This window comes from Parasteatoda tepidariorum, chromosome 4, assembly GCF_043381705.1.
Source record: "Parasteatoda tepidariorum isolate YZ-2023 chromosome 4, CAS_Ptep_4.0, whole genome shotgun sequence".
Taxonomy (NCBI): Eukaryota; Metazoa; Arthropoda; class Arachnida; order Araneae; family Theridiidae; genus Parasteatoda; species Parasteatoda tepidariorum.
In genome coordinates, this window is record NC_092207.1 from 95,082,789 (window position 1) to 95,105,620 (window position 22,832).

Below are 22,832 nucleotides of genomic sequence, written 5' to 3' on the forward strand. Positions count from 1 at the left end.
TTCTCGAAGCTTGCCTGCGTGAGTCGGAAGCGCATGATATTACTCTCTGTCCAGTACAGTTTGTGTTCTCCAGCGGGATGCGGTTCGTAATCCCATCGCAAAGAAGCGGGACACTCTCGAAGCTCCGGCAAGGCGTCGAGCACGGTATTTTTTCACACCGGATGACCAGTAGGTTTCCGTTTTCCAATCCATGACTACATGATCGTGAATCTTTAGCTGGATGAATTCCATGGAGCCCGTCGGCCACAACAGGACCATGGAAGTGACGACATGCTTGTGCAACGGGCGATTGATGTAAAAGTGTCCTTTTCGCCCCACGTCCGGCTGCTGGGATCCGGAACATTGACATTTTTTGCACGATACGTAGTGAATGGTATTGGCCAAATGCACGGCCGACTTGATCTCTTTCTGGCCTTTGCAATAGCGCTCGGATTCGAAAGTCAGGTTGATGCGTTTCCACGCTTTGAAGTAGGCTGCTCGATCTCGCACTCCCACAATCATGTGGCCATGGAGTTTATGACACGCAATGACCTGGGGCTGGACGGTCGAGCAACCGTCGCACAAACACCAAAAGGATGACACGACCAGCGAACTGGCCTCCAAGACAGTAGACATGTGGGTCCTGAAACTAGAAAAGGCATACGATAGAATAAAAACATGATAGAGCGAATAAGCGTCGGAAAAAAAACATTCGAAACAAGGCCAGGGGCTCGTGACCCAAATTGCTCTCTTCATCAAACTCGGCAAACGATCCAGTGTCTATCAACTCTTGACAGTCGCCCGGGTAGTCGTCATAAAATCCAGCCTGTTGCGAATCCTCCTCCATGTCTCGGTATTTGAGTCGACGATAAAGTAATGAATGATCAAATGGAATACAGTCATATAATCTGGTAACGGAGCTTTCTGGAGCATCGATTCCAGAGGCAGCACTGGTTTCAGCCATTGGAGTGTCGTCAGTTTGGATAAAGCAAACTTTTTTGTTTTTTCGATTCTTTTTTTGAGAAGGGTAAAGCATTTTTCAATGCGGCTGTTGTTTGCTTCGAGACTCGCGCAAAATGTATGTTTTCCACAAGAAATGCAATCGGTTTTTCCATTGAGACCATGTTTGGATATGGAATGAGTCTTTATGTACTCTTCCAACGTCACTTTATGTGTGCAAAGCGGACAGTCGATATCCCTATTCTTCCAGTGCTTGTAAGAAGAACTGATTCTCTTTTTCAAAGCTATCAAATTCATACTCGAGGCTTGAAAAACAATTTCAAACTGAATCTAGCAAAACTCGAAGCTCGCTTAAGTACAGCATTACTAAAAAAAATTGACTGGGAGTGGATGTGGCCAAACGGGCATAAATTGTTTTTGTAAAAAATGACATTTTTGAAAAGGGTCATATTTGGTCTAGAAACGTATAAGCCTATACGATCCACTTTTAACAATAAAACTAATTTTTTTTCTCTCGTCTGGAGATTTGGGTCAAGACGAAATTTGAGTCTTTTGAGACGCAATTTTTTGGTGGTCAATGTGCATAGCAATCTTTGTTATTTGGCCACGCGCACGCCCACTTCCGGTCAAGTTTGTTTTTTTGGAGTTGAGTGTTTGAGCCAAGCCTCGAGTCTCGACGCACTCTCAACTCATCTTCAGAATGTCCTTGGGCCAATGAGCTTAGAATCCAATTCATCTTGCAAATCCCCAGCCCCAGGATTTGAGAGCCAGGAAATTTAAAAAGTTTTCAAATGATCCACGTGACTCAACCATCTCAAAGATTTCAAATATCCTGGGTTGGGTGATATTGCCACATCCTCTGGATCTATGTTGTTTCGAATGGATGTCCTGTCACGCGATATCCTGAAAGTGTATCTGGCCAATGTGTTTTGTCGCACGACTTCTTGGAAGCGCATCCGGTGACATCCTAAAAATGCATCTGGCGGGAGTGTTTTGCAGCACGACTTCTTGGAAATGCATCCGGTGACATCCTAAAAGTGTACTTGGTGGATGTGTTTGTCTCACAATTTATTGGGAGCGCATCTGGTGATCTGTCGCATGAACTCTTGAAACTGCATCTGACGGATGTTTTCGCACGACTTTTTGGAAACGCATCTCGAAAGGGTCGATCGGATGTTTTTGTCACATGATATCCATCAGGTGATCATTTTCAGGCCCCGTGGAGTTTTCTAGAACATTTCATTGCATCATGACGACTGAAGCTCCCTCTGTTTGTCTGTTAAAAGAGTTTGCACATCGAGGAAAAATTTATTTTTGACATAGAGTCGATTCCAGATAGCAAACTACTTTATTGTGAGTAATCTCCTTCCCTTGACACCGGATCAGGTGTTTCCAGTCCATACTCTTCCTCGGGAGGTGTTGCTGATGGGGGAGCCGGAGGTCGGGGAATTGGGGGACGAGGCGCATCCAGTGCTTCGATTCCTAGATCCGATCGGCTACTCTGATGTGACTCGGGTGAAGGGTGTCATCAAGAGGTTCATCGATCGAGAGTTGCTTCTTCAGAGGGATAGGGATTACGGAAGCCCAGCATTCCTGGCCTTTAATTCCTTTGGTATCAGATGGCTCGGATTTATTGTCGATCACAGGTTTTGGAAAGGGTGTCACGTGACAGAGGCTTTGCGGATTCGCCTAACTAGCGAAATTCACAATTGCCTCTTTACGTTAACCTTTGAAGAATGGTATTACAAATCACCGAGACCTGCCCGATTTGCTTGGAAGAGATGGTGGAAATTCCTCTCCGGACGCATTGCCGGCATGAGTTTCGCGAACAATGTCTGGTCGACTGGATGCGTACCAGCAGTCAAAAGTCTTTCCCCATGTGCCGAGAAGTCATCTACATATAACTCTATGCCAAAGAGATTTTTTTTAAATGCACACGAAGCCAACATTGGATGTTGTGGTGGGGACCTCTTGGGACATTGAAATCATTTGAAGTGACTTCTGCGGAGGCTTTCTGGTTTTTTTTTGTGGGTCAACATTGAGTGCGAATCTGTTGGGCACACATTGAAATCAATTCTTGCTTGAAATGGCTTCTTCTGACTGTTTTTTTTTTCATTTTTTTTTCATGGCCAATGTTTGGCCGTCACACATTTCAAATAAACAAAATACTGCTTCACGACAATGCAGTGAGAACATTTCAAAAAAACTGCATCATGACAGAAGAGCAAGCTATAAGCTGCAAATTGCAAAAAGCTCCAAAACAGATCCTTGATAATCATCATCATCAACAATTTACAAAACATTTCAAAATTCAACAATTTTGATGACTGAGTGAGCAAATAAACTTTTAATTTTATTTAAAAATGTCTTCTGTAAGTATTTTGAATATTACTATAAAACTGATTTTAATTACGAGGTAAAAAAGTGGTTTGAATGACTTCACATGTTTGTTTTGGAATATCTCTGTAATTTAATCATTTGATGCATGTATTCTATAGTATTTTTATTTCAATACAGCATTGGTATTCAAGAAAAACTAATTTATATCTCCTTTATAAAAAAAGAATTTTGAATTACTTTTTTTTAATCTATTTTTACTTATAATATTTCCCAAGCAGAAAGAGTAGGCTATAAACTTATTTTTCTTTTATCGATTTGTGGAGTCCCTGATCTGTTTAACAACACAATTTTAATAAGGTTGAAGTAAAGGTTTAGCAAGCGGGAAATATGTTGAAAATCTAATGTTGAAAGTAGATAGTGTTTTCCCAATAAGTAGATTGTTTAAGCAAAATGTTATATAGTTCAAGGAAATTTAATGTTTGGCATTGAAACAATTATTAAAAATTTCATTAAATATGACCTCGAACTAAACAATAAATGCCTAAATTAATTCCCCTGTGTAGACATAGGATATTTGATTGTTTACGATATTATAGTAATTGCTTATTCTCTGTTTTAGGATACTAAACGCTCAAAAGTTGAGTTAGCTGGACAAGCTGGAGATACATTTTCAAAGCTTTTCTATGAAACATTAGATAAGAAGCGCCATGTGAGTATTAAAAACTTTATCCTCATGTCATATATTCTAGTCAGAATGAAAGCAATAATGTTCTTTTTATCTATAAGTATGTATAGATATTTTTATCTTGTTTTTAGACTGGTACCGATGCAACTTTCTATCACTTACAAAAATTTGAATATTTTTGTTTGCATCAAAAACAATTTTCAGTTCCATAACTTTGCCATTCAGAACTCTGGAACATAAATTAAGCTTCTTATAAAAAATTTCTACCTTCCCCTTAATTTTTATTTTAGCTATTTTGTTATCAATATGAAATTTGATAGCTTTATAATACAATACAAATGTAAAATTTACAATAGATACAATATCTATTGTAAATTTTATTTTAAACATATGTAAAATATAAAATTAAGTGCATATTAATTTTAATTCAATGAAACAGGTATAATGTGAATAACTTAAAGTTTCACCTACAAAATGCAATAACATAAAGCATGATTGACACAAATTGTTAATTGTATAAAATGACTTAGCAGCAGACTTAGATAAAAATGAAAAACTTTCTGCATGCAGAGATTAATTCTGTTAACTAGTTTCAAATTTTACTTCACCAGCTCAGTTTAACAAATTTTTTTGAAAAATCAGATTCTTTAAAAGATGTTTAATTTTTATAGAACTCATTTATACTTAATTTTTATACTACAGGAATGAGTTTGGTTAAATACCAAAAATTTGAAAATGGAAATCAAAAAATGTTATGTGCAAAAATACTTTTTAAATAACTGAAAAAATACCTAAAATTTAGGCTAGAAAAAGCATTTGTAGTACACATTTATTTACAGAATGTTATGAACGTTCTAATAAAATATTGATGCAAAATTTTATTCATTTATTTAAATTGTGTGAATAGGAATCTCAATGTATGTTTTTTAAATCGCACAAATCTCTACATTTAATTTTAAAATCGTGTGTATACAAATCTCAGTGTTTGATTTTAAAGTTTTGTGAAAAGAAATCACAATGTTTGATTTTAAAATCACAGGAACACAAATCTTAATATTTTGTTGTACAATCACGTGGATATAAATTTCCATGTTTGATTTTAAAATGAAGTTAATACGAATCTCGACAATTAATTTTTAAATAGCATTAATACAAATCCTGATATTTATTTTCAAATTTACGTGAATAAGGATTTCAATGTTTAGTTTTAAAATCGTGCGAATACGAATCTCGATGTTTGATTATAAAATCTTTTGAATAAGAATCTTGATGTTTGAATTTAAAATTGTGTGAATGTGAATTCTCATGTATAGTTAAGTCACTTGAAAATGAATGATAATAATGGAGTTTAAATCTTGTGAATACAAAACTTGATATTTGATATAATATCATAAACATATGAAACACGATGTACGATCTTGAATCACATAAATAAGAATTGCGATGTGTGGATTTAAAATCATGTAATTTTGAAACAGCATTGGTAAGAAAAAGCATAGATGTAAAAAAAGAAAAAAAAATCTCAGGAATTCGAAAAAGACAAAAACTTTTTTCGAAGAGGCAGATTTTGTTTGCTTTTTTAGTAATAGTAAAAAACTTTCTGCAGTGGTTACAAATTTAATGCCCATAAGTGCTTTAGTTAAAGGCCGGGATAGTCTGGTTGGTAGGGCACTGGGCCCAAGACCAAGAGGTTGTGGATTCAAGCTCTGCCGGCCGAAGTTTGGCAAAGTGTAGTAAATGATGACTGATGCACGTTAAATCTGACTATTCACAAAGTCCATCATGTTCCCATAACTAATCATACCTCTGGTGGGGGTACTGATCCAGACGTATCCTTGTCTCCTGGATTGGTTCAAAATTGCAAGGATACGGAGTTTAACATTAGTGGTTGTAAATTCAAAATTGGGGCTGCTGTTCAGCAATGGTTATAAAATAAAATAAAAGTTCCTTAGTAAAAACTGATTTTGCCAATTGGATTTCTTCTCGGTGCCATGTTCTCTTGAGTATTGAGATGACTCTTCTTTTAAAGTTATGAAGTTATTTTTTCTTTCTTCTAAAAATGTATTAAGTGTTATAATTTTCTCTCTCAATATATGTTCTTATTGTTATTTCAATTTTATTTCTAAATATAAACTTTAAAAGCAAATAAAGATATTTTCCTTTCTGTGAGAAAATGACTCTCTTCTCAAGGATTGATTCTAATGTTTTTACAAACTGGGTAAAAAAATATTTTTGTGTTTCATTTTGTTATTTTTTAAGGCAATTAAGGACTGACATGAACTGAAAAATACTCTTTATTGTTATTCTCCCATTTTTATAAAAACTTCTAATTTTTTTATTATTTTTTTTAATATTAAGACCAATTGCTATATTTTTTTTTCTTGTGTTGTATCTTTTTCTGTATCTTGTTTAAAAAAAAATTAGAAATTCTGATGAAAAAAAATTTCTTGTTGTCATTACCTGAAAATAGGCAATTTGTGGAGAATGACCCACTTAATTTTGAATAAAAAACTTTAACAAAATTTACAAGCTACTATAATAATTAAATCTTTATAGGCTGTATCAAATTTGTATATGGACCTTGCTACACTAGTTTGGAATGGCAATCCCCATTGTACCAAAGAAGCCATAGGCAAATTTTATGAATCTTTACCAGTTAGCAGAACAGAAATTAAATGTGTTGATGCTCAGCCAGTGTTTGGTAAATATTTCTTGTAAAGTTACATAAAATATTAATTCTTTACTTATTCCTTTTATAATTTTCTGATTTCTGTTACTGATTCTGTTCTTGTTATTATAATAGTGTCGCGAAAGCGAAAAATTATCATTAAGCGCAGTATCAACTGATGATTTGAATTAAATCAAAATTTATTCAATATCTAAAATTTACTATTTAAGATTTTAATAGTTTTTTAAATAAATATTATTATCAAATGACAATTAATATGATAAAGACTGTAAATGGCAAAGAATATTTCAAGTTAAAATTTAGCAACAAATGAAAAATAAATTTTGTTGAGAGCATCATAATTCATTCATGTAATGCATCTGCATGTGTTTTTACTTTTTAATAATTTCAACGACCTTTTTATTTTAGATTAAATATGTTTGCACAACTTAAAATTGAATCTCTAAAGTTATCTTTTTTTTTAATAATAAAAAAATTTTATTAAATTTATTAGCAAGTGTTCAGCTAGCAAATGTTGAACATGCTCTGCATCAATCAGGATTCTGCCCAGAATCTTAGGCAAACATTGATATTGACAAATTATATTGTGATGCTAAACACAATTTCATAATTTTTTGTACATCTTTGGTGCAAAATATATGCAAAATGTGCAGGGCGCAGAAAAAAAGAAACACCCTGAATAACTTTTGATTTACTGATCGGCTCTTCACGTTCTGTGACACAAACTTAAGGGTTCAAGGGGGTGACCTTAAGTATGCTAATTAATTAGTGTAGATGGTATTTTAGGTTGCGAAGTCAGGCGCAAAAATGTACTTTCTCTGAATAAACATAATTTTTTTTTTATATATATAGAATTCTGACCCCCAAAATAAGAGCCACAATCTGGGTAATATAGCCACAATAATTTGGCAAGGGAGCACTCCAAAGTTATGTTATTTTTACTTTTTGCCATATCTCACGAACTTTTTAAGCAAATTTAAAAATTTTACATTTTTAATTATAAAATTTGTTTCTCCGAGGATAATTGCATGCAAAAACGTTTAGTAAATATTTAGTAATATAACATATAATTTAATAATATATAAAGTAAGTATATATTTTGGTTAGATCAAAAATTATTTAGGGTGGTGTTTTTTTTTCTTTGGTACATTGTACATCACTGAGTAGTATTCAGTGATGTACATTTTACATATGTTCTTCCTTTCATCTTCATAGTTCTTGTTTCCCTATTATTAGTGAATTGACTGGAATCTATATATTAATAGGCTAGCAATATTTTGTCTCGCTAAAAACTCCCAAACTACGCAACAGAATTAAACAAATAAGGTGTCGTTTTAAAGGTATTGTTATGTAGATGTGCAATAAGGTCTTAAATTATGAAAATTTCCTTTAATTAATTAATAAAATTAATAATTTAGTTTCAACCAATGAGAATTCAGCAAATCATTTTTCGGGTGGTTCGCATAAGCATTGTTTCCGTAAGCATCGTTTGATTTAAAGCATTTCTGAATTAATAGATTGATAAACAAAAATAAGAGTGGATAAAAAAAAACGGAACTGAATTTCTTAAAAAAAGAATTCAATATCTTTAGTTCCTTTGATAAATTTTTAGTTTCATGATAAATTTTTTGTTTCGTTACAATAGAATGGCAATGGCATCGTGCGAATATTCAAACCAAAACAAACGTGCGAATATTCAAACCAAAACAAACTTTCTACAAACAATTATTTTGATTTGAGATTTAAAACGATATCTTAGTTATTTAGTTCTATTTTTATTTATTTAGTGCCTGCTGCCTAAATAAAATGCCTGCTATCAGGCGTCGAAATATCTCTGGCAGACGTCAGAGAAATGAATGGCGGAATTCTAAACGGGAAAGCATTTCTTATTGAGATATATTCTCTGCTACAGCTCCAAATTTCTCAGCTACATGAAGAAAAGATAATCAAATTGTGAAGGGGGCAGAGAAGTGTATAAATTTCATTAAGTAATTGATTTCAATATCTGGCATTTTTATTTTAAAATTTAAATTTGTTAAAATGTTTTTATAAGATTGCGAAGCAATATGCAATGGAACTGCGAAGCAGTTCTGGGGGTTGGCGAGCGTAGCGAGCAGGGGGCGGAGCCCCCTAGTATAATTTTATTAGAAATTTCCCTTTTTCTGACCATTGATTTATTGTAGCGGCATATTATAGTTCAAACTTTTTTCTCCAGCTTTCTAGAGGTTAATTATACTTCCTTTTGCAATTTTTTCTCAAAAGTTATGGTGAAAAATATCCTTTTCACTTGAAAAGTTTGGAATTTTAAGTTAGAATTGTCAAAAGAAAATTTCATAAGAAAGCTGTGGATATTATTGATCAACCCTTTGTTTTGTTATAAATATCTAATTTTATTATCATACTGCACATGTTTGTAAAAAACACAATCAACAAGATCTTCAGCATTAATTTAGTACTCTGCAGCTTTCATGAGAATTCCTCTCCACTGTATGTCTGCTGTTATGAAAACAAAAGTAAAACTATTTTTAATGAGTAAGATATGAGCAGATGAGACACCCAATCTAATTAAATACGAAACAGTTTACCCTACATCCTTATTCAAAGTGGCTTTTCTGTTTAATCAGAACCGTGAACGAGAGTGTGGTGTATGGAGTAGTTCTCGTGAGGCCAAACTTCACGTCCACCTTTTTTTTTTTTTGTCATACTTAAGAGTGTAACAATCAATTTTTAAGTGTATATTTCACTATTCTCTGTTTTTTGCTTTGATATTCACTGACTTTTTTAATTATGGAGTCTAAAACAGATGTTTCTGCAAAGAAACAATGCAACATTGGCGCGCATATAATTACAAAAATGGGCCATAACTTTCAAAAGATAGCAACTGACTTACTATCTATTATATTTTTGTCAATTAAATTTATGATTTGCAACTTTGTGAAATTTATTTAACTTAGAATACAATTAATTGACAAAAAATAAATTGTTAAAGGAAGTTGAAAAAAAAGCTAGTTCTATTCATATTTTTAATTTATTATAATTTAAAATATAAACTGCTGNTTTATGATTTGCAACTTTGTGAAATTTATTTAACTTAGAATACAATTAATTGACAAAAAATAAATTGTTAAAGGAAGTTGAAAAAAAAGCTAGTTCTATTCATGATATTTTTAATTTATTATAATTTAATATATATAATTGAATCAGATATTTATGAGATAAGATTGATTATTTTTTTAAATTATTTTTTTACATTAAAAGGTTACTAACAAATAGTAAAATAACAGTATGTAATCTAAATTTATCTGATAAAAAAATATAATTTTCATAACCCAAGTCTCTCATGCTCTTTTTAAATAAATTATAAAACCAGAATTTTAGTTACAAATTTTATTTTAGATAGAATAATACAAAATCAATATATATATTTATTGCAACTTTTTCAAAAATATTTTCACTGCATTGTCATTCTTTACTTCAAATAAAAAAAATGGTGCATTTTCAGCTTTTTTTTTTATTGCTTTAATCTTTTGAACAAAACAGGCATATCAAATGGTCTCATGAGAATAAAATATTCCTTTTTTAATGAAATGTTCTGTCATGTGTTAAATAAAATTTGTTAGTCATGATTGTACAATGTGTCTTAATTTAGTTATGCATGCACCTGATTTATATTTTTACATTATAATAAAAATGTTTCATTTATTTTAACAGAAGAAGTTGTTCAACAAACAACTGTTCTTGTTACTGTATCAGGAAATATAACATTTACTGGAAGAACATCTAAGTTATTTACTGAATCCATTATGCTCACTACCCAATCTGGTCCAAATGGAAATGTTTGGAAAATAGTTTCTGATAACTTTCGATTTCATGATACTGTTATGTAGATTTTCGAATAAATGTATTAACTTAAATGCTTGTCTTTTATATATATTGTAAATATTATATTGAAATAAACCTTTTTAATTACTTAATGGTGTTCTATTCTTTTTTGAAAATATTTTTAATTAACTTCATTATATAATCCATATATTAATGAATGTTGTGGAAATTTAAATGCATATTTTTACTATCTATTTTGAAGTTTTGTATTTGAAAATATTTAATAGTCAAAATTTTCAACTGAAGTTATTATTCTGCTTTGGGGAATTCAGTCAGCCCTGGAGAAATTTTTGGTCTAATTAAAAGAAAATCAAAATAACAAATTGGTTCATTTTTTTTGTAAAAAGAATGTGTCACTTTAGAAATTGTTGATTGTTACTATTTTAATATTGTTTTCTATCATTTTTAAAAATCAAATAAGTTTTTCTTTGTTCAAGAATATATTTAACAAAATAAAATTACTTTCTAAAAGTATTTTAAAAAAAAATTGTACTTTAAAAATAAGTATGCACAGTAATTCACAATAAAAGAAACTGAAAATTGCTCTTTACATTTTTATTCCATCTCTAATAAAAAAAAAAAAATTTAAATTGAAAAGAAACAATAATTTTACATTTATACATCATTTTCATAGTCTTTGGGATTTTTCCTTTGAAGTTCAGCATGGTATTTATTAGCCCAATCATAAATCAAGTAACCCATAATAAAAGCTATAAGAAAATAAACATCAATTAGTACTACTTATCAACATGATCAAATCATATGATGCAAAAATTACTCTTCATAGACTTTAAACATGACAGATCAATGAAACACCTAAAAAAATATTTATTATTTTTTTTACATTCACACAGACCATTCAAATATTGCGTAACTATGCCTTTGGTGATTTTAAACATTGTCAGCAGAAATAAGATAAATCTCTCTTTTTAATTTGTAAATATTTTCCCTCATTTTACAATCTTTAAAACTAATAAGTACTTATTTCCTGGTTAGTCATGAGAATTTAATGTTTGACAAAAGGATTTCAATTTCTTATAGTCTTATCCTGTCTTTGCAGTTAAATAATATTCAAATCGCCCTACATGTAATTCAAAAATATATACACATAGTCGGGGATAAATTCTTGGGTCGCATTAAGTGACCAAGACAACAGAATAACATTTTAGCTGGTACGTAATATTTCAGCAAAAACCTTTCATGTTACTTTCCACACCATAATCATGGTGGCACCTAATACTTCTGACATTTAAGAATTTTGCATTTTTTGTAGTTATACTAAAAACTGGAAGTATATTCCACACCTAAATGTTATTTTCATATTTCTCCACGATAGATTAAACATATGTTTAAGTAACTATTACTGAGGATAACTATAACCTCCACAGAAAACTGTTAGGAACATAGCTCACTGAATTCAATATTTTACGAAGTCTTTGTAAATTGTAATAGCTTTTGTTTTAAAGCTTAATATTTAATTAAAATAACAGTCAGTTTAAAAATTATGTGTCACCTAATCAAAGAATAGATATCATGAAAAGGTTCAAGAGATAGTATTAGGCCAAGAATTAGTGCATTCTAATTTACTTTAATTAAGCTAATGCACTTTACAAATGTGAATTTTGAATACTTACAAAAACTTAAAGGCCTTCAACAAGCTTGGTAAAAAATTAAAAAAAGATCCTATGGAAGATCTTTGGTCTAATAAACCAAAATGATGAATGTAGAATTTTGCATGAGTGTATAATTATGTATGGCGAGTCTGACTTTGTTAAAATAAAAATCTCATATAAATGGCTATATATTTAGATATGGTAATGCATGCACAACTGAAATATCCTCCTCTTCTCTCAGTAAGATTTGAAGTAGAATAATTGCAAAGTCTTGGCAACAGCCTATGAGAAACTAAAAAAAAAAAAATTACAGAAGAGGACCAACTAGAAGATATCACTTGTACTCATCCCCTTTACACTAGAGTCTCTATGGTAAACACCAAAAACCAAAGGTCTGTCCAGGGCAAATTTATACCTTCACATATAATTAGTACCTTCACCAACTTAACTTTAGGACAGGGTTGGCAGGTTTTTGACATGTGACAGTTTTTGACAGTTTAAACCGTCACGTCAAAAACCTCATAGTCAAAAATGTCAAAAACCTATATTCATATGTGAAATTTAAATAATACATAAAATTTATATATTTTTTATAAAGGATAGTGTTTCTAAATATGTTCTAGAAAAAATAAATTTAAAATTTTGAAGAAACACTTATATTTTGAATAGTAACCAAAATCTTGTACTTTTGAAAGCTCACATCTTTTGTAATATTATGTATTCATTTTCATGTGTTATTGAAAATCTGCAGTGATATTATTAAGAAATTTATTTATAACCAAATTTAGTGTATAGTATAGATTATACTAAAAATTAGACATTTTTAAAGATAAACATTAGCAGTTTTGTACATTAGACATCTTTTAAAGAAAAATCTTTTTAATATTCTTTTAAATCTTCTTAATAATCTTTTTAACATAAGACAATACAAATTTAAGTGCTTTCTGTTAAATACACAGAGTAGTTAGTGTCGATTTACAGTATATTCAGCCTATTCATTTACTATGCTGAAAATTTAGTTTATCCAAATACTTGTGAATTTCATTTTGCTGAATACTATATAGTTTTGTTGAATATCTAAATATTCAGCTGTTGAATAATTACTTCTTGCTTTCAAGATATGCATTATTTGTATTCTTAATACAAGTGGAGAAAAAAAAATTAAGAGATAAAAATTGTTTTAAAATGATAAGTGTAATAATTATAAATAAATATAATAAACAATATGAATTATATTTATCATTATTCACAAATATAACTACTTTTAAATTCAAATTAACATACTGGATAATAAAGATATTCGGTATAACATTAAAAAAAATTTTTTATACACTTGTATCTTATATCAAGTTTGTATTTATACAACATAACTTGTAAGTTCCTTATAAATATTAGTTATATGTTCCTTATATGTCAAAAATGCATAGTAATAAACTTTTAATTTTCTTAAGTATCAAAAAAAAAATTTTTTTTTTCAAAATATAAATATTTAAAAAAATTTTGTGCAAAATTTTTCTGCACATGCATTTGAATATAAATTTCTGAGATTTTAAATCTGTTATTTTACCTTAATTTCAATTAAAAAATATTTTAAAACCTGCTGATTACCTATAGTATAATTAAATTTCAATATAATGCATGGCAACTGTTGGTAGTTTTGAAGTTTATATATTTTTTTGACAAACTTTAGTTTTTGACATTTTTGACGGTTTAAACCAGTATTATACCCTTGTCATGTCAAAAACCACTTTTTGACGTCAAAAACCCAACCCTGCTTTAGGAAAAACTGCAGTTTCACAAAATAATTTAAAAAAAGCAAGTTCTAAGATTTTCTTCCCCGCCTCTTAAAATTTCGCTTTTGTATACCCGTAAAAAAAACAAATCCTGGGTTAATTACACATTTCGATTCGCAATGAAACACTCTTGCAGATTGCTAGTATGACGCAGTAGAAAAATTCACTTTTCATTAAGTTTGTATGAAGAATGTTCTTCCACATCACGCCTAGATGATGCCGAAACACCATGGGAGTAAAGAAGCGCCAGTCACTCCAGTCCTTAATTGAGGTGGGAAAAGGTGCTAGTACCATGCAAACCCTGTTCATGAGTTTGGTCATTTAGTGCGATCTGGTAAGCCTAACCGGTCACTTAGGCCATACTGTAGCGAGATTATTTAGCACTGAGTATTTTTAAAATGAAACGACAGAGCTCTCTCTCGGGGAGATTTACGTATCCTGATCTGTGGCAGAATAATCGCAAAAAGTCTTGGCAACTTCTGGGCAGCGGCCCGCGAGAAACTCAATTATCTACATGTATTTTTAAAAAAAATTGCAAGTTTAAAATTTGGCACCTTAGCGATTGCAGTTGGCGCAAAAGATCACGATAGGGAATACTGTAGACCATTGCCTGTATGACACAATATTTTCCATTTCCTAACGATATTTGCGAAAACGAATATCAGTAAACTATACCTTTAAAAATTTATTATTAAAAAGTTAGTTCAGAAAACGTTTTAAAACATAACTTACGTGGAGCTACGTAAAAAACTTGGCTCCGAAATCTTCGGGCCAAATTTGGAATTCCTTTAGAAAAGAAACCAGCAAAAATTTTTTGCTCATAAGGAGATATTCGAAAATGAACAACTCGGCGAATTTTCGCTAGTTCACCCCAGTGCTGTCCCATTCTGGAACAATCTACAATACATAAACAATCATAAATTAGAAATGGATAAAGCTAAAAACGTTTTACGTATTGAAATGCAAAGACAATTTTCAAAAATGATTAAGTTTTTTGAAGCTTATAAAATAATTTGTAATTACTTTTTTAATCACGATAGACCAGCAAAGAAAAGTCAGGTCAAGGAGTTTGTGATGATTTTAAAATGAAAGTTGAAGTTATTGTGATAAAATAAAATTCCGTCACAGTTTCAATCAAACAACTTTTTTAAAGGAATTTCCCGAAAAATTACAAAATAATTCTAACTTTATTTTCTTCCAGAAAATTTCTTTCATTAAAATTCATTATTTGTTGTTTATAAAGTGCTAGGTTTTAATCAGTCAACTTTGAATTTGATCACTCGTTTTTATCTATGCGCTTTTTTCCTATAATTTTTAGTAAAGGACGTCTGTTTGTTTACTTTCGCATGTTTCCATCATGAAATTCCTTTAGCTTAGTAATGGATGTACTATTTCATGATAAAATTAAATTTAATGTTAGTGTTTTTATAGCTTACTATAAACTTATTGTAAAAAGTAATAAATCACTCTACTGATATGATCTTAGAATAATACATTGTAGAATTTGTTATTTATTTTAAAACGACCAAAAAGGGAGATAAAATGAGAAGTCGAAGTAATTCCGGTGCTCGATTAGACTATTATCAACGATTAGTTCACAGGACTATATTGGACAATCAGGTAAAGTATTCTAGTGTTTTTTTATGGGGAAATGTTTATTTTTTCATACTCTTCTAATTCACATTTAATGCAAGGTTGTACAAGGTCATGTTTAATAAGTTGTACCAATGCATTAAAGAAGTTTTAAAATATATTATCCTATTTATAATTGAGACCTTGCAAATTTTAATAAATATTTCACATTGGCATTGTATTTTAGCATTTATTATAATATTCATTGTTTTAGAACAAAAGCAGCTGTATCAAATGGAATTTCACTAACATAATAGAATAGATTTTATAAACCATTTTGATGGCATTTGCTCTAAATATTCTTGTAATTTATAACAAATTTTTATCGTCTTGTTAAAAATTATTACATAATGATTCCATATTTCTTTATGATTTCTTTTACTGTAGCTTAATATGCAACTCCTATTTATCAATTTTTTAAAACAAGTCATAAGATTTATAAACTACATAAATGAATTCGGAGACACAGATTTAAAATGTCATAAAAATTTAATCAAAAATAATAATGCTAATAATTTAAATAGAAGATATTTTGTCTGTAATTTTATAATATTTTTCAGCAGCTATAGTGAATTTATCAGTAGGGTTTTTAAAATATTTGTAAAGCTTTATATTCATTAAATACTCAGTGGGATTCAGAGTTAATTCTAAGTTTCGTTCATTCAGGTATTTTTTTTTTAAATGAAAGTTTTTAAAGTTATAAGAAGAAATTTTTTTTATTATTATTAATTGTCTGTGAATGGACAATTATTACGTGTGAACAGTTAGTTAATAATATTAATAAAGGTTTTCTATGTAAAGAAAATTAATAAAGTTATGATTAAATAAGTCAACTGGTTATTTTATTGATTTTTTTACTGTTTACATTTTAATAAATTTCCTTTGATTTTGTGTCTATTATAAAGTTTTATAAAGGCTTTTATTGTAAAGGCTTTTATTATAAAGGCTTTTATTATAAAGGCTGTCTATTATAAAGGCTGTCTATTATAAAGGCTTTTGTGTCTATTATAATTTTTTTTTTAGTTTCTTCCAGACCACTCAATACTTTCTAGTGTTGAGTTTATTCTGAAACTATTTATTATATAAATATTGTGTGTCACAGGTTATAAAAGTAGACTTTTTTAATTTAACAAAAATTTTATAATCAATGTTTTTTCTTTTGCAATCCTTAAATCATATACTTTATGTATAACAATATTGAACTATTTCACTTTTAAATAACCACAAAAGTGTAATATTTTTTTGATAAAGGGCATCAGAGATGGTCAATCTTACATATGATGTGTCAATTTTTTAACATATGATTTCTTAAGATCAGATGCAATATATAACTTGCACAATATATAAATAGACTGAGGTAAAAGTTTTACCCATGGAAAAAATGTATCTTACCATTTATTGTTCCAAACAATTTATACATATCTAGGTATTTGACTTATATTTATTTATAAATTAAAAATTTTTCCAGTGCACTTTCACTTGGCAAATTTTTCCTTCAATATTTCTTAAGAATGAAACAACTTAGAAGGATAGTGATGGTTATAAAAACACACACAGAATATTCGTAATTTTATAGAAAGATAGTTTTAAGTAAACACACTCAGACATTATATTTCACGCCCAGAAAAAAGTATTAATATTTTGAATTTTAGTTGTATTCAAATTGTTGCTTATGTTAGGCAGCATATAGATTTCATATTGGTGCCTTGGTGTTTAGTTAATTTAACTTAAGGATCCTATGCTTAAAAATTTAATTTTATTTATTTTTTCATGTCCTATATTTAGAATCCAGTAACTGGCTTGATTCGTTCTTCATCTCGTAATGATCATGCTTGGGTTCGGGATAGTGTCTATTCTATTATGGCAGTATGGGCCCTCTCTATGGCCTACAAGAAAAATGCAGATTTGGATGAAGATCGTGCTAAAACATATGAATTGGAACAGGTATATATATTTACTTATTTTCAAATTTTTTATATTGTATTTTTCTAATTATTGTTTATTCATTTAACTTATATATATTTTAGGATTTTTATGTATTTAAGATTTTATTTATAATTTGGGATTTTAATTTTATAGAACTTTCCAGAATCATGGTTTTTATTAAAAATGCAGTCGACTATTGTGCTAATTTTAATTGTGAAATTTATTTCTTCATCTGTATGAAGTTGATACATGAATGAATAAATATTAATATCTAATATTATTGACAAACTACATTTAACAGAAGTTGCAGAAGTATTTTTGTATCATCATAGTTTTTCACAAAAAGTTGGATAGTTTTTTTTCTGTGATCCATGTATATGCCTCTGGTTTGTAGCTTGTTATGATTTTGAAAGATAGGATCTTTAAAATTTATGTATATTTATGCTATTTTGTTTTTCATGTAATTAGAGTTGTGTAAAGTTGATGAGAGGACTTCTTATGTCAATGATGAAACAGAAAGAAAAATTAGAAAAATTCAAAGAAACACAAAATAAATTTGATTCTTTGCATGCTAAGTATAGCTCAAACACTGGTGCAACTGTTGTATCAGACAGTGGATGGGGACATTTGCAATTGGATGCAACTTCATTATATTTGCTCACATTAGCTCAGATGACTGCTTCAGGTAAATGCATTAATTTACTTCATTCAATTTTATCACTTTTTAATTTTTTCAATGGTGACATAGCTTATATCTTTTTTATTTCAGGTTTACAAATAATATTTAACTTAGATGAAGTTGCATTCATTCAAAATTTAGTTTTTTATATTGAATCTTCATACTGCATTCCTGTAAGTTCCTTTAAATTTCTCTTTAACTTTCAGTTAAAAAATTTTTTAAAGTATTTCTAATTTTTTTTTTTTTACTTTTATTTTTTACTAACAGGATTATGGAATATGGGAAAGAGGAGATAAAACTAACCATGGTCTCCCTGAATTAAATGCAAGCTCCATTGGCATGGCTAAAGTAATTATTTGTCATTTTCTTAAGACATAAAGATTACTGAAATGAAAAATGACATATGTAATAGCATTAATTAAATACAGTCATGGTAGCAATTCCAGCCATCAAGATTTTTAATTAAAGTTGGAAGAATTCACCACAGATTAAGTGTAACTTATTACATCCACTTTAAATGCTGTCCTAGGCACAGGATAATCTCTTATATGCAGGCAGTCTGCCTAGCCCTCTTATTATATTCCTTTATAATCGTGAATGGGGCCATTGCTATCACTACTGTATTTTGATCATGCTTATACTAATGTTTACTGGTGCAGGAATTATGCTTTTATTTTCTCTTCATAATAAATTAAGAATAATGAATTACAGTAAGTATGTTTCTTAGTTAATTATTTTTACATTATCTCTTTTTGCTTTTGGTATAAGAAGTAAAAGTATCTTATAAAAATTGTCTTTTTGAATTTAGTTACATTTCTTACTTTTGGCTGTATTCAATTGCATTGTTTTGTTTCTGTTGTTGGTTTATTCTTTTTAAAATCTTGTCTATATTTTAAATCTTTATTTTTTTTATTAAATTATATTTTAAGGTTTTTATAATTTTTTTATGCATTTCTTATGCATATTTTGCCAAAAACTTTTATTAATTACAAGTAAAAGTTCATTTAAATGTCAGCGAAAAAACTGTTAATATTATAGAATGATATTTTTTAATAGATATATTAAGTCAAAATCAGCAAGTATTTTTAATAATTTTTTTAAAAATTATTAATCCCGTTACAATTAAAAAATTTTGAGCAAATAATTTCAGTGATACTTATTTCATGGTTTGTCATTTAAGTAATGTCTCAATGTTTTCTCCAGAAATAGCAATATAGTTTTTTCGTTACGGCAGTTAAAATGAGAAAAAGAATAATAAATGATATTTCAATAAATAGACAAGATTGAGAATATCAATATTTTAATCGTATAAAAATTCTTTTTCATACATTGAGAGAAGTTTTTGATATTTTAATCTTTAAAAAAATTCATATAGCTGTTTGGTCAAGTGTAGTATCAGAATTTTTCCTTTGGCAGTTTTTTATATTATATTTTTTCTTTCCCGGTTGGTTAACTGAGACTTAAAAAAACAGAATCCATGGAAAGGGTCTAGTGACCATGAATTTATAATAGTTTCTCAAAAAGAATCTGATTATAAATCATGTGATCCTTTTTTGGTGTATCTAAGACTTTTTCCCTCCAGATTTTCAAACCTGGTGTTTTTCTGCCAAATGTGTGTGTGGCTTATTCATCAAGGTCTAGTTGCAAGCTGGACCATGTCCAGGACGTCGTGAATCCTCAAAAAGTCATAGACAATTAGAGGTGTAGTTATAAGGTCCTCCACGCAGTGGAGATGTTCTGGGTTGTCCTCTGTTGAGGTGCACACACGATAAGATTTCTGCCCATCAATATATGTAATGCTCCCTATATGTCCACTCATGAGCTTGCTGATAGCAATCTGGACAGCTCTATCACTCCCTATTTTGATGGCGTTACCAGGAGTTTTCCCACAATACCGGAAGTGAGATGGAGGAGTCCTCCATATTTCCTGATTTGCAATCTTAATTTTAGAATTTATTTTAGAAAAGGTTAGCTCAAAACCTGAAGTTGATGTACCAGAGTGAAGTTATCACATGTACTGTAATATCGTTACTTTCAACTTTTGTATAATTAAACTCTACATCTCAACAGTAAAGCAGGTGTATATTTTTTCACAATTTCCATAGTCATGTAGTTTTAAAAAAATGTGTGCTAAAATGCATGTTTTTAATGAAAGTATTATCGTTACATTCTGGTTGTCATTGACCTTTTAATATTTTTCCCATTTCTTAATCCGATCATGCATATTGTGGACCCATTTTTAAACTGGGTATTTTTCAAGGTGACATTATGATTTCTTTTAGTTAGAATTCCTTGGGAATTTTACAGCTCCATTCATCTATTGTAAGTTGCATGGATTGAGGAATTTTCAATTTATTACAAAAAATGTATAAAGAATATCAAATTAGATTATTTTATAATAATTAATATATTAAATCTTATTTAATTTAAAAAAATATTTCAATCTTTTCATTTTTTTATAAGCAAAATATTTCCCATTTAGGTAATAAACATGTAATCTTACGAAAAGCTAAGTAATGTAGGAAGCTGAAAGCTTGGCTTTTAAAGTTTTGTTTATATTGTTACTTTATAAATCAATCACTGTATATCTTGTTTACAAAATGCTTGTAATCGCAGGTAAGAGAGAAGTTGTGAAAATTGTAGCTACAGCTTTGAAGCAATTTATAACATTAGATTACTTTACTTTAATATTATAATTAATAATTTTTATCATCTATAATTATTAAAAGTAATAATTTTATTATTTTAATAGATTTTTTTTATAACTTAAGGCATCATAGTTTTATAAAAAATATAAATAATTTATCACAGGGGCTTATTTTTAGAATTATTTTTTCTCATAATTTTCATTAATTAAAAGCTGCACTGTATAAGCATGTTTACAAAGTATTTTATAAAAGCAATTTAATGCTTACATTATAAATAAATCATAGTAAATTTATATGTTTTTTTTTTATACGTATAATTTTTTTAAGTATGCGTGTTATAAGTATTTTATATTTTTAGGCAGCATTAGAAGCAATGAATGAATTAGATCTGTTTGGTGGACGAGGTGGACCCTCATCAGTCATACATGTTCTTGCAGATGAGGCTCAAAAATGCCATGTAAGTCAAAATTAGATTTGCTTTTTAATGGTTATTATTTAATGCTAATTAGATTCGCTTTGCTGATAATTTATTTTGCTTTTTCCATAATGCAGTTGTTCTTAAATTCATAAAATGATTATTCATTGCATACTAATATTATCAATTTCATTTATAATTTTTTAAAATTAAAACGAAAATGCATTGCAATCTGAAAGTGCGTATGAGTTCTCTAGTTTAAAAGGACAGGGTCTTGGAAACCATGCCAAAAAGATATGCTGCCAATATGTATTTGCATTTGCTTTCGCAAATTCTAAATTCATGTGTAATAGAGATACAGTTATATTGCTGTTTCATAAATTTTCATATTAATGAGTATAAAAATGCTAATAAATTAACAATATTACTTAATTTAGGACGCTTTTTTCATTAAAAAGTATTTAATTAATTAAGAAAAGATATTTTTCCTTTTAATTATATCATGGAATAACAAAAAAAGACTAATGTTATTCTTTTGTCTTAATACTTTGTGTTACTTTTTCCTTAATTATCTGAAAATTGAAGTAGAGGTGCTCTGTTTTGTGTACCTTCACTATTTTAAAGAATTCAATAAACTAACTATATTAAGCACTAAGTATGATAAAATGAAAATTATATTGCACTAAAAAGAAAAAAAAAATTGGGGAATTTTGATCTATAAATACTTTGTTCTGAGGAAATATTTGGCTCAGAATTCTCTGCACTCCTCCTTATATACACATGAATATTTCCAGTAAATCATGACTATGTTCCATGAAATAATCAAAAATGACAAAAAATATAAATATTTATTTAAATATTTATATTTTTTGTATAATATGTTATATGTTATTTTATTATGTCCATGCAGCGCAACATCAATTCAAAGAAAATTTTCGGGTTTCATTCTTATTTATATAAAACTGAAAAATGAACTTGCAGTACAAAGGGCTTCACTATTTTTTTATAATTACATGCTTTAGGAATAAGAGAAATGGGAGTGAAGGAAAATTGATATAAATAATAAGCTATAATAAATAAGATGATTAAGTGTTTTTTTCATAAAAATTATTGTTTTTGTATTTTTATTTTCAGTGATTAAAAATTAACGAAATTGCAATTTTACGCATTTTTATTTATAATTATTTAATACCAAAAATTTGGGTTTTTCACAGCAGTTGGCAAAACAAAAAAAAAGTTTTATGTCAAAATAATTCAAGAACATAATTGATTGTAATTTATTTTATGATTATATTTTATGTGTGTGTTTATTTATTTCTTCATATTTGTATTAGCAAAAAATTTACTCACACCAAAATTTTATGTTTTTGACATGACAGTTTAAACCAGATAAAACCGTCAATTGTCAAAAACTTGCTAACCCTGATCTCAATGTTAAAATAAGCTTAAATTTTTTTAAAAAAACTTGCTATAGTTTTGTTAAGTTGGTTACAAGTTAATTTAAATTATAAGTGTTTCGAACAAAAAACACTAGAACACTACCAAAAATTAAAATGATTTCTACTTCTTTGTTAGGGTCATTTAAGGTGTT

General features: G+C 29.0%; 3 protein-coding genes across 6 annotated transcripts in view; 2 read left to right on the top strand and 1 right to left on the bottom strand.

Moving 5' to 3' along the window:
- Window positions 1–3,198: 3,198 nt before the first annotated feature.
- On the top strand, window positions 3,199–10,627 carry LOC107441431 (NTF2-related export protein 1). The gene is made up of 4 exons (XM_016054688.3): window positions 3,199–3,311; window positions 3,899–3,988; window positions 6,521–6,665; window positions 10,365–10,627. The coding sequence occupies exons 1-4, from the start codon at window positions 3,303–3,305 to the stop codon at window positions 10,538–10,540; spliced, it is 420 nt and encodes a 139-aa protein (XP_015910174.1). The 5' UTR covers window positions 3,199–3,302; the 3' UTR covers window positions 10,541–10,627.
- Window positions 10,628–11,075: 448 nt separating this feature from the next.
- Window positions 11,076–15,100, bottom strand: LOC107441435 (Ubiquinol-cytochrome c reductase ubiquinone-binding protein). The gene is made up of 3 exons (XM_016054694.3): window positions 14,965–15,100; window positions 14,674–14,838; window positions 11,076–11,245 (listed from the first exon to the last, which is right to left on the bottom strand). Exons 2-3 carry the CDS (start codon window positions 14,825–14,827, stop codon window positions 11,151–11,153), a joined length of 249 nt encoding a protein of 82 aa, XP_015910180.1. The 5' UTR covers window positions 14,828–14,838; window positions 14,965–15,100; the 3' UTR covers window positions 11,076–11,150.
- Window positions 15,094–22,832, top strand: part of LOC107441434 (probable phosphorylase b kinase regulatory subunit alpha) — a 36,398-nt gene continuing 28,659 nt past the window's right edge. For 3 of the 4 annotated variants that reach the window (XM_071180213.1, XM_043049001.2, XM_071180212.1), the window contains exons 1-6: window positions 15,238–15,561; window positions 17,359–17,517; window positions 17,968–18,184; window positions 18,269–18,351; window positions 18,446–18,526; window positions 21,185–21,283. In XM_071180213.1, the coding sequence (XP_071036314.1) occupies window positions 15,484–15,561; window positions 17,359–17,517; window positions 17,968–18,184; window positions 18,269–18,351; window positions 18,446–18,526; window positions 21,185–21,283 (717 nt within the window). In that variant the 5' untranslated portion in view covers window positions 15,238–15,483. Of the gene's footprint in view, window positions 15,562–17,358; window positions 17,518–17,967; window positions 18,185–18,268; window positions 18,352–18,445; window positions 18,527–21,184; window positions 21,284–22,832 lie in introns of all 4 variants that reach the window. The other variant, XM_016054693.3, reaches the window with a different exon arrangement.